Here is a 10,615-nt window from a genome sequence, read left to right as displayed (position 1 = left end):
ACGTAATATTATAATATGTTTTATAATATTGTAATTATATTAACCATTTTAATAATATTATTATATTCTATATCATAATTATATAATATGTTATTTAATAATAGTTTTATTGTATTATATTAAATATAATAATAAATATACATTATATTGTACTTATATATGTTATATTATAATATAATATAATATGATCATTATTTTTAATTATTTCAATTATTATTTTAATAATATTATTATATTCTATATCATAATTATATAATATATTATATAATAATAGTTTTTTATTATATTAAATATAATAATAAATATATATTATATTATAATTAATATAATCGTAATTTTTAACTATCCACAACAATACAACCTCATAATTTACTAAACACTATAATGTTGATTTTGGAACCAACACAATTGTTATAATTATAGTTTACTAAACACTTAGCTGCTTCTTCCTTCAGCACAGCTAAAAGTAATTTTTCTAAAATCTACTGCACTACCAAACTAAGCCTTTGACCTTTTTTAATGACTAGTTGAAACCACACACCTATGCGCGTGATGTTCTATAAATAAAAATGAAAAATATATTTATTAAAGGTGCGTTTGGTTGGTGTATTCATGTCATGATTTGAATAATGGTTCATGGTTCGCTATAGTATTTTCTTTCACAAAAAATACACGTAAATCGAGAATAATTCTGAATTATGATTCTAAATTCATGAACCAAACATCCACTAAGATTTAATTTAGAAAAATAGAAAAATAATGTATAATAAGATAGAAAGGATAAGAATGAAAAATAGAAGAAGACGACGAAAAAGGAAAAAGGGAATGAAAATAAAAAATAAAAAATTCACTTGTGAAACATTTTTGTGAGGGAACTTGATTTTAAAAATTATTAGACAAAAATATGTATGATAATAAATTGTTGAAATAGGGGATTAAAGTGAAAGTATATTTATGAGGGTAAATTTTAAGAAAAAGGAAAAAATGTATAATATGGAAAAAAAAGATAAGAATGTAAAAAAGGGGATAAAAAAAACTATTAAGTTCAATATAATATAATATCAAAGTTAAAAAAGAAAAAAAAGAAAAAGAAGGAAAAAAAATTGCTAACGACACGTTTCGTTAACTACCTTAAAAAACTCAGGGTTTGTTTATTTGCACTAAAATTTAAAAAAAATTTGAACTCAAGTTATAACTTTATTTAAGCTAATGTTCTTTTGTAAAATTCGAGTTTAAACTTGAGTTTGGAGCTAAAATATGAGTTCAAGTTCCCCCTTCAACCAAAGTTCCTAAACTCAAACTCAAGTTAATGAATAATATTTTTTCTATTATTAAAAATGCCATAACTTTTCGCTTTAATTCCGATTGAGATTTTTTTTCTATGCGTTCATAACGAAAAGATGAATAAAACCCCACCCGTATATCCTATTAAAATTTTCCACCACTATTGAGTTTTTATTAAACTACTATCTAAATACAAATTCAAGTTTTGACCCACCTAAACATAAACTCAAATAGATTCCCAATTCAAACCATAACTCAAAATGTGCACATCCAAATACAAACTCAAATTAGAGTCACAACTCAAAACATACTCAAATGCACCTTAGCTTAAATCAAGATCTGAACTCAAGTAAATCTAACTCAAAAAATACAAATGAACAAGCCCTCAATCTCTCTTTACAGGTAGGTGTAGATTTACTATTAGAGTCGTGTTTATGTTTATTATATCAAAAGGGTAAATAAATAAATAAATAAATAAATAAATACAATTGTTAATGACTTATGTCCAACTACGAGTTTTATACTTTTGACCAGCATATCTTTTTAGTTTTTATGTTTATTTTATTTAGAGTAGTTTAGGTGTGTGTACTTTTTTTATCAAGAAAAATAAGGGATCAATGGCTTGGATTTAGTGGCAGAGCCAAGAATTTTTTTCAATAAGAGCGTGTCTGAATCAAAATTTTGAACTAAAATTATAATGTAGTAATTTTTAACCTTAATTCATCTATTTTATTATTTCTATTTTTAATGAATTAAGCATGTAGTATGTTATTTTTTTTTAGGAATTAATAGAGTTAAATTTAGTATTTAACGTTTAAAGTTTAAAAACTTGTAAATTTATGTGGTAGTATATTTGATTTTTGGTTTATTTTAGAATTAAATTTGAAATAACAATATACTTAAAAAATCAAAACTCAAGGTCTAATTGAAATTTTCTTTAAAAAATTATGACATGACAATGAAAAAATTTTGAGTGGGGACAAATAAAGAGAAAGCTGTCAAATATTGTAGTATTGGGTGAAACCGTAAAAGGAGTCTTTGGGCCCAATGGGAATAACTGCCCCACTGGGCCTAACACAGCACACTGGCCCCGTAGTTTATTGTGTTTTTAATTAGGAAAATAGTAAAAAAATAAGACAAAAAGCTTAAGAAAGTGTATATGTCAATTTTTAATTATAAAAATTAATAGGTCATAACTTATTAAGTTATGGTTCATAATAAGATAAGTTATGGATAAATTTGTCAAGTTATGGACAAAAACCGTGAATAACTTGTCAAGTTATAGTTCATAATCAGACAAGTTATGGACGAAAATAGTAATTTAGCTTATTTATTAACTTATGTAAATTATTAGCCTATTAATTTTAATTCATCTTAAATTTTAGCCTATTTATCTCTTTCTCCCTTTTAATTATAGATCATCGTTTACTAATTATGATATAGATTATTCTTACGTCACATTTGGTTATGGGTGATCAAAACGGGAGTGAAATAGCCATTACTTAAAAAAAGATTCTTTCAAATGTTTCATTTTTTGGTTTGGTTTTTAACTTAAAAAAACTGGTTTAGATGGGATGATCATTTTAACAAACTTTAAAGAATTGCCTTTCTTAAATGAAATGGGTGGAAAAACTCTTTTTTTTTTTTTTCAATCTTGAAATTACGTGCCCAAATCACCGTAGATCAATTTGCCTGTGCAAAAGTATATAGGAGGAATTACGTGCCCAAATCACCGTAGATCAATTTGCCTGTGCAAAAAGTATATAGGAGGGCCTAGGGGGTTCTGGGTGGCCATGGCCCCTATTAAACGCGGTTTTTTTTAATATACTAGAGTTGCTTAAGTATTGGTTAATTAAATCGTTTTTAAACAAAAAAAAAAAAAAAAAAAACAGAGTAACCATATTTATTATTTTTGTTTTTTGTTTTTTTAATTGTTGTCAAATCTTAAATTGTTCTTATTCCATACTTCTCCTCTTCACCTTTCTTGTTCCCCCCCTCGGAAAATTTCTCAAATTTTCTGTTATTTCTCGGATTATTAAAGGTGAAAGGCACAAACTCTAATCGAATTTCATAATATAAATTCTCTTTGAAAACATTTTTCATTTAGGTTATTTTTTCAGTTCATTTAGGGAAGATTTGCGATCCTTTTTCATGTAGGATACATAACATGACATTAAATTTTGTTAAGGGATTGTACTGGCTTTAGTTAGGGCGAATTGGAAGGCCTTCATAAAGGCTCTAGAGTTTCTATTGTGTGGATAATTAATCTTTTGTTGATTTATCTTAAATTGATATTTTGAGGTATGTGAATTTATCACGACTGCTGTTCTTTTACTGAGAAAAAAATGTTACTTGCAAGTGTATAAAAGATTTTTATTTTTATTTTTACAGGTAACATTGATGTTTTTATATGTTAATATGTTATGAGTTTAATAAGAAAAAAATTTTGGCCCCTCCTGCCAGAAAGTCTTAGCTCCGTCACTTGACACTTACCATGCCATTTGGCCCATATGAGATTTGTCACCGTGTGAAGCTCTGTCCGACTCCCAATCCCGACGACAATTGTATATGAAAAACCCAGTGTCACCCACACCCTTGCCACAAAACCTCCGCTGACCACCTTCCTAGGAAATATAACGCTGTCTACATCTTTTTCGCGAAATCTCACCACACACATCACCTGTCTCAAAACCTCATGGTCACCCTCGACGAAACCAACCCTCATATGACATATCTGTTAGTCCAATCCTCTCGCACCTGAGAGTTCATACCTCCCGCACCCCGAACACGACCTCCCCTCCAAGGACACCCATTGCGCCAAACTCATATTTGCTATCTTTTTTTTTTTTTTTTTTTTTTTTTTTTTTTTTTTTTTTTTTAGTATTGAAAAAAAATATATATTTTTAAGTTTTTAACAACACAATGTGTTCAAAAAAAAAAAAAAAAAAAGAAAGAGGAAGTTACGCATACTACTATATTTTTTTTTATTGTATTTGTATTTATGCCGCTCAAAGTATAAATTTGGCCACTTTAAGATTTTCTTTTACTAGTTCAATCAGAGACATGTTTTTATTGTGCTACTTTGATAATATAAACGTTAGTAGTACTATTTTGAGTGGTATTTTTATGAAAAATATCTTTAATTTAGTTTAAAAATAAGGATAGTTTAGTTAATTACACTTCATTATACAACTAATTAAATAAAGTAATAATCTTTCTTAATACGATTCTAAAGTTTCAATTAAACAAAGAAATTATTCTCTTTCCATTATAAATAATGTCTATTATTATTCCATTATTATTACCATCACCTTTACATCAGCACTTGAGTAGTACAACAAAATTTCAGTATAAATTCATAATTTTAATTCTGTTACAGTATTTTTTTTTATAATTTAAATTTCAAAATTTATAAACAAAAATAATAATTTAAACCCATATATCAAACAGGCGTTTCATTCTTATGCAAGGTCCATTTCACTGAGTTAGGATTGTGTGCTAGTCGTGAACAAGGGAAAGATGGAATAACTTCTGTCCGTTACCAAACAGGTCCGCAAAGTGGAAATGGCACTGGGCACCTCACTAATTTCTCCACGTCAAGTGGAGAAGGCGCTCCAATAAAAATACGACACGTCAGCCAACCAAAATTTATCCGTTGGATCATCCACGCTGGTACTACTAAGATTATCAGTTCGGTCAATCAGACTTTCGGGCTTCAAGTCGTCTGCTGGGGCCCAGCCAAACACTCGGTTACAACCACGTCAAGGAAACAAACAACATCCAATAAACACTCGCCACGTTTCAAAACTCTAATCGCTGACCGTTCATTCGTCCATGGTGGCAAAGTCAAGCTCCCGTGGAAATCACGGTTTCCGTCTACAAGGATCTATATAAAAAGGGAAAATCCATATCAAAGAGACACTGCTTAATTTTTAAAGCGCAAAACTGAGCGAAGCTACTAGAATCAATTCGCGAACGACGATGAGGAAGTGGACGATCCCTTCCGCTCTGTTTCTCCTCTGCCTCCTCTTCCTTCTCCCAGATCAGGGTATTCCATGGCTTTCATTTTACCATTTCTGCTTTTTCCTTGTTTTTAGCTTCTACTCATGGCTATGGATCTTGTATATTTTTCTCCACTTTCGTTTTCCATGGTTGTTGAACATTTCTCTTAGAAACTCACTTTAGCTCAAGCGTTGGAATATGGTAATATTGTAGAGAATTCAGATTAAGTCAATATTTGGGGATCTTGGTGGTTCAGGTCGTAAATTGCAGGCAAATGCGGAGGGTAGCTCCGACGATCTTGTAGATCCGCCGAAGGTCGAAGAAAAGATCGGCGCGGTTCCGAATGGTCTTTCTACCGATTCTGACGTCGTCAAGAGGTTTATATGCAAATCTCATTTCTGAAACTCTTAGAAAACTTTAAAGCAAATTAGCTCACTGAGTCACTGAGGCTTATTAGTTATTAGTTATTATAATCAGTGTCTTTATAGTTTTTTTTATTTATTTGATTATATTATCATCTTTCTTCGGTAATTTCTGGAAACGAATTTTTTTAAATTATAGGGAGGCGGAGTCGATTTCGAAGAGATCTCTTCGCAGCAATGCGGAGAAGTTTGAGTTCCAGGCAGAGGTGTCTCGGCTCATGGATATTATTATCAATTCCCTTTACAGCAACAAAGATATTTTCTTGAGGGAGTTGATATCCAACGCTTCTGATGTAAGCTTAGTCGTTGTGATTCTTAATTTTTTTTCCCTTTAATATCACTAAATCGTGAGCTAAATGTGACTGGGACTTTATATTAATGCGAGAACTTTGTTAAATATTTCAGGCGATAGACAAAATTAGATTCCTTTCCCTCACAGACAAAGAGATATTGGGCGAAGGTGACACCGCCAAGCTTGAGATCCAGGTTAGAGATGTTCAAGGATAAAAGTTTCACCGTTTGGAGGGCGGTTTTTCATTGATGGTGTGCGTAGTTTATAATATGTCATTGAACTGATCAATAACCAATTGAATTGCAGATTAAATTGGACAAGGAGAAGAAAATCCTTTCGATACGCGACAGAGGTATTGGAATGACAAAGGAGGATCTGATTAAGAACTTGGGTACTATAGCAAAGTCTGGAACGTCAGGTATGTAAACTAGAAATTTTGAAAATGCTCGAAAAAAGTTTCCCTGTTTTAGGAAGAATTGATTTGAACAATTGTTTTTGGGTGCAGCATTTGTCGAAAAAATGCAGACAAGTGGAGACCTCAATCTCATTGGTCAATTTGGTGTTGGTTTCTACTCTGTTTATCTTGTCGCTGACTACGTTGAAGTTATTAGCAAACACAATGATGACAAGCAGTAAGTAATCTTTCATTGGGTTAAGGTTTCCTTTTCATTCAGTAGCTTTCTTTCATATAATTCCTGTTATTGGTAATTATCTTTTGATGAAAATGGTGAAAATTTTATGGATTTAAGGTACGTTTGGGAGTCGAAGGCTGATGGTGCATTCGCCATTTCTGAAGATAGATGGAATGAGCCACTAGGACGTGGAACCGAGATTAGATTGCACCTTCGAGATGAAGCCGGGGAGTACTTGGAAGAGAGCAAACTGAAGGTGAGTTACTTCACTACTTCTCAGTCACGTTTATTTGTTACTAGTATTATTTATCCCTCTTCTAGTGGCCCTTCCGTTTCCCTTGGTTTGTAGATTTTTAAGGTTAAGATAACACGTAAATTATATAAACTTTTCTCAGGAATTAGTGAAACGATATTCTGAATTCATTAACTTCCCCATCTATCTCTGGGCAAGCAAAGAGGTTGATGTAGAGGTTCCCGCTGATGAAGATGTGACTAGCGAGGAAGAGGAATCATGTATGCATTATTCAATTGAGAATTTTAGTGTTTACTTTCAACAGCTTCGTATTTCTGGCAGAAACTATGATAGTGTTTTGTGTCTTAATTTTCCTCTATTCGTGGTCTTACTTTTTTGTCCTTGCTTCACTAATGTTACCAGCTGAAAAAAGTTCGACAGAGGAGGAAGGAGAAGATGAAGATGCTGAGGAAAAATCAAAGGCAAAGACTGTTAAGGAAACAACTTACGAGTGGGAGCTTTTGAATGATGTTAAAGCTATATGGCTGCGGAATCCAAAGGAGGTCACAGAGGAAGAGTACAGCAAATTCTACCACTCTCTTGCAAAGGTAATTTGCACGTTCAGTTGCTTTAAATTCTTATAGAACCAGAGAATGTTTTGGAATTACTCTAGGCCCGTCCCAAAATCCGGGCTATCTACACATATTCACCTTTTCTTTTCTTCTCTCATCTCCAAAGAAGCATAATCATTTGCATTTTGTGTATTTTTCAAAAGGATTTCAGCGATGAGAAGCCTTTAGCATGGAGTCACTTTTCCGCGGAAGGTGATGTGGAATTCAAGGCTGTACTATTCGTGCCTCCTAAGGCTCCTCAAGATCTTTACGAGAGCTACTACAACTCCAATAAATCCAACTTGAAGTTGTATGTCCGAAGGGTCTTCATCTCAGATGAATTTGATGAGCTTGTACCCAAATATCTGAACTTTTTGCAGGTAATGTTGGATATAATAGTATCTTAGCATTAGGTTTGAGGGGGTAGGTTTCTAACTGGGCGGACTTTGAACAGGGTCTTGTTGATTCTGATACTTTGCCTCTCAATGTGTCAAGAGAAATGCTTCAACAACACAGCAGTTTGAAAACTATTAAGAAAAAGCTCATCCGCAAGGCACTTGATATGATTCGTAAACTTGCTGATGAGGATCCTGATGAGTCCAATGACAAAGACAAGAAAGGTATAATGTGGTGTAATTCATTTTTCTATGTTTGCATCACGCTTAAATTGGTGTTAGAATGTGTATTTGTTCTGTTTAATTGTTGCTGAATTCGTTATATTTGCCTTGTTCCCTTTTCTTTGTTAAATTCTGGTGGAAGCAGATGTTGAGAAGTCCAGCGATGATGATGAGAAGAGGGGCCAATACACAAAATTCTGGAATGAATTTGGGAAGTCTATCAAATTAGGTATCATCGAGGATGCAACAAACAGGAATCGTTTGGCAAAACTTCTGAGATTTGAGAGGTAACTTTTTAAGTTACTTATATAGAATTTCAGGCAGACCTTGGAAGTCTCACTTTTCAGTATTTGTGTGTATAGTGTTGATGAAACATAATTGATCTTTCTTACAGCACCAAGTCAGATGGCAAACTCACGTCATTGGATCAGTACATCTCGAGAATGAAATCAGGACAGAAGGATATATTCTACATAACTGGAAACAGCAAAGAGCAATTGGAAAAATCTCCATTCCTTGAGAGGCTTAAAAAGAAGAATTATGAGGTACCTACAAGTCAATTTTCTTTGTATATCTTTTTGTCGCATTCACTTTGTTTTTGGTTTCTGTCATCAGGATTTTTTCCTTTCTTTACTGGTCATTTAAGAAAATCTTGTCTCATTTGCTATTCTTCCCCCTACCCATGCAGGTCATTTTCTTTACAGATCCTGTCGATGAGTACCTGATGCAATACTTGATGGATTATGAAGACAAGAAATTCCAGAACGTGTCCAAGGAGGGTCTGAAACTTGGAAAAGACTCGAAAGCGAAAGAACTCAAGGAATCATTCAAGGATCTCACCAAGTGGTGGAAGAGTGCTCTTGCCAGTGACAATGTGGATGACGTGAAGGTGTCCAACCGTTTGGATGACACTCCTTGTGTGGTCGTGACATCGAAGTATGGATGGAGCGCAAACATGGAGAGGATCATGCAATCTCAGACCCTATCAGATGCTAGCAAACAAGCATACATGCGCGGGAAGAGGGTGCTCGAGATCAACCCCAGGCACCCAATCATCAAGGAGCTCCGAGAGAGAGTAGTGAAGGACCCTGAGGTAAGTCCTACACTTTGCTTCCACGTGGTTTCTTAGATATCCAGACACATGAAAATGAATTTGTGTAACTCTCCTCGTGCGTAGTTCTTGGCCTCCATTTTCGTTCACTCATTGGGAGCTTTTGCACTAGGCTAGCACAGCCCTTTCTGTTTAGTAAACAAATGATATTTTCACATCTTTTCACATTTAGCTAAACGATTGGCTTCTCTCTTTCAGGATGAGAGCGTGAAGCAAACATCACAGCTCATCTACCAGACTGCACTCATGGAGAGTGGCTTTATGCTCACTGATCCCAAGGACTTTGCCAACCGAATCTACAGTTCAGTCAAGTCAAGCCTAAACATCAACCCCGACGCTATGGTTGAGGGGGAAGATGACGCTGAAGAAGTCGAGGCGGAAAGCAACACCAAAGAAGCTGCTGACACTCCCAAGGCTGAAGACAACTCAGAAGGTTTGAAGGTTGAATTGTAGATGCTTCAACGGCGATCGAATCTCCTTGGTTAAATCGATGGGGCCTTTGTTAAGTTTTTTCATGTTTTATAGTCTCTGAGAGAAATGGAAATATTTGCATCACGCGTTTTGATTTGCTTGTGGATGCTAGAGAAGCCATTAAACGTTAGATTACTGTAACCATAATTATATTACCAGGAATTTTGTGTTGTAGCATCGGTTATGATGTCAATTGCAAGCTCTATAATGCGTTTTTCCCCCACTCCGCTTGGTGTGTGATTGTGTACTGCTCTAGTTGTATATGCAACGTAAGAGTTCGGCGGGATCTGATTGCAGGGAAGGGGTTAATGGTCATAAATGGTCCTAGTTAAGGATGAGTAATCTGAATTCAAATCATCTAACTAATTTCTTGTGCAAAATTGTGTCTAGAGTGTCACATTATTTAAAAAATTTAAAAATATTTTTAATTAATTTTTTTTATTTTGATATTTAGATTTATTAAATGACGTGTTTTATTCTATTGTAATTGGTTATATATTAATTGAGACGTTAAAAATTAGATAATAAATTTGAGTACGAGTAATCTTAAACGAAAGCTCTGGTCTGTCTGAATTCTCTAGACGAGCTCTAATACTTCCGCATGGGCGTAGGGTTTTTAATGAGTTGGTTTTTGAATATTCGACCTCTATGAACAAAATTCCCTAGACGAGCTCTAATACTTCCGCCTGGGCCTGAGGTTTAATGAGTTGGTTTTTGAATATTCGACCTCTATGAACATATTTGAGCTATTACACCTTAAAGTGGTCGGTGAATAATTATAATTCTAAATTATTTCACCGATTCGAATTTTTAATTTTTAATTTTTATAATTAAAATTTTTTAAAAAATATTATATCTAATTTTTTATTATAATTATTTTTTTTTAAATATCACATTTTAATTTAAATTAAAAATTTATGTGATATTTGATAAGGAGATTC

At 33.3% G+C, this 10,615-nt stretch overlaps 1 protein-coding gene across 1 annotated transcript; it reads left to right on the top strand.

The window, feature by feature from the left end:
• The first annotated feature begins 5,220 nt into the window (after positions 1 to 5,220).
• On the top strand, positions 5,221 to 9,897 carry LOC21404719 (endoplasmin homolog). The gene is made up of 15 exons (XM_024174488.1): positions 5,221 to 5,332; positions 5,543 to 5,663; positions 5,848 to 6,001; positions 6,114 to 6,194; positions 6,307 to 6,418; positions 6,506 to 6,632; positions 6,750 to 6,888; positions 7,028 to 7,145; positions 7,288 to 7,472; positions 7,640 to 7,855; positions 7,930 to 8,095; positions 8,238 to 8,379; positions 8,487 to 8,637; positions 8,781 to 9,185; positions 9,402 to 9,897. The coding sequence occupies exons 1-15, from the start codon at positions 5,266 to 5,268 to the stop codon at positions 9,654 to 9,656; spliced, it is 2,439 nt and encodes an 812-aa protein (XP_024030256.1). The 5' UTR covers positions 5,221 to 5,265; the 3' UTR covers positions 9,657 to 9,897.
• Positions 9,898 to 10,615: the final 718 nt, after the last annotated feature.

This window comes from Morus notabilis, unplaced genomic scaffold, assembly GCF_000414095.1.
Source record: "Morus notabilis unplaced genomic scaffold, ASM41409v2 Scaffold535, whole genome shotgun sequence".
Taxonomy (NCBI): domain Eukaryota; kingdom Viridiplantae; phylum Streptophyta; class Magnoliopsida; order Rosales; family Moraceae; genus Morus; species Morus notabilis.
Note: the sequence above shows the minus strand (reverse complement) of the source record. Positions and strands in the feature narration are given on the sequence as shown.

Bases quoted from the DNA above. Each gene is read 5' to 3' on its own strand.
- LOC21404719 (XM_024174488.1), top strand. From the start codon at position 5,266: ATGAGGAAGTGGACGATCCCTTCCGCTCTGTTTCTCCTCTGCCTCCTC. The intron at 8,096-8,237 runs GTATAATGTGGT...TGGTGGAAGCAG, and splicing joins CAATGACAAAGACAAGAAAG to ATGTTGAGAAGTCCAGCGAT. The intron at 8,638-8,780 runs GTACCTACAAGT...CTACCCATGCAG, and splicing joins TTAAAAAGAAGAATTATGAG to GTCATTTTCTTTACAGATCC.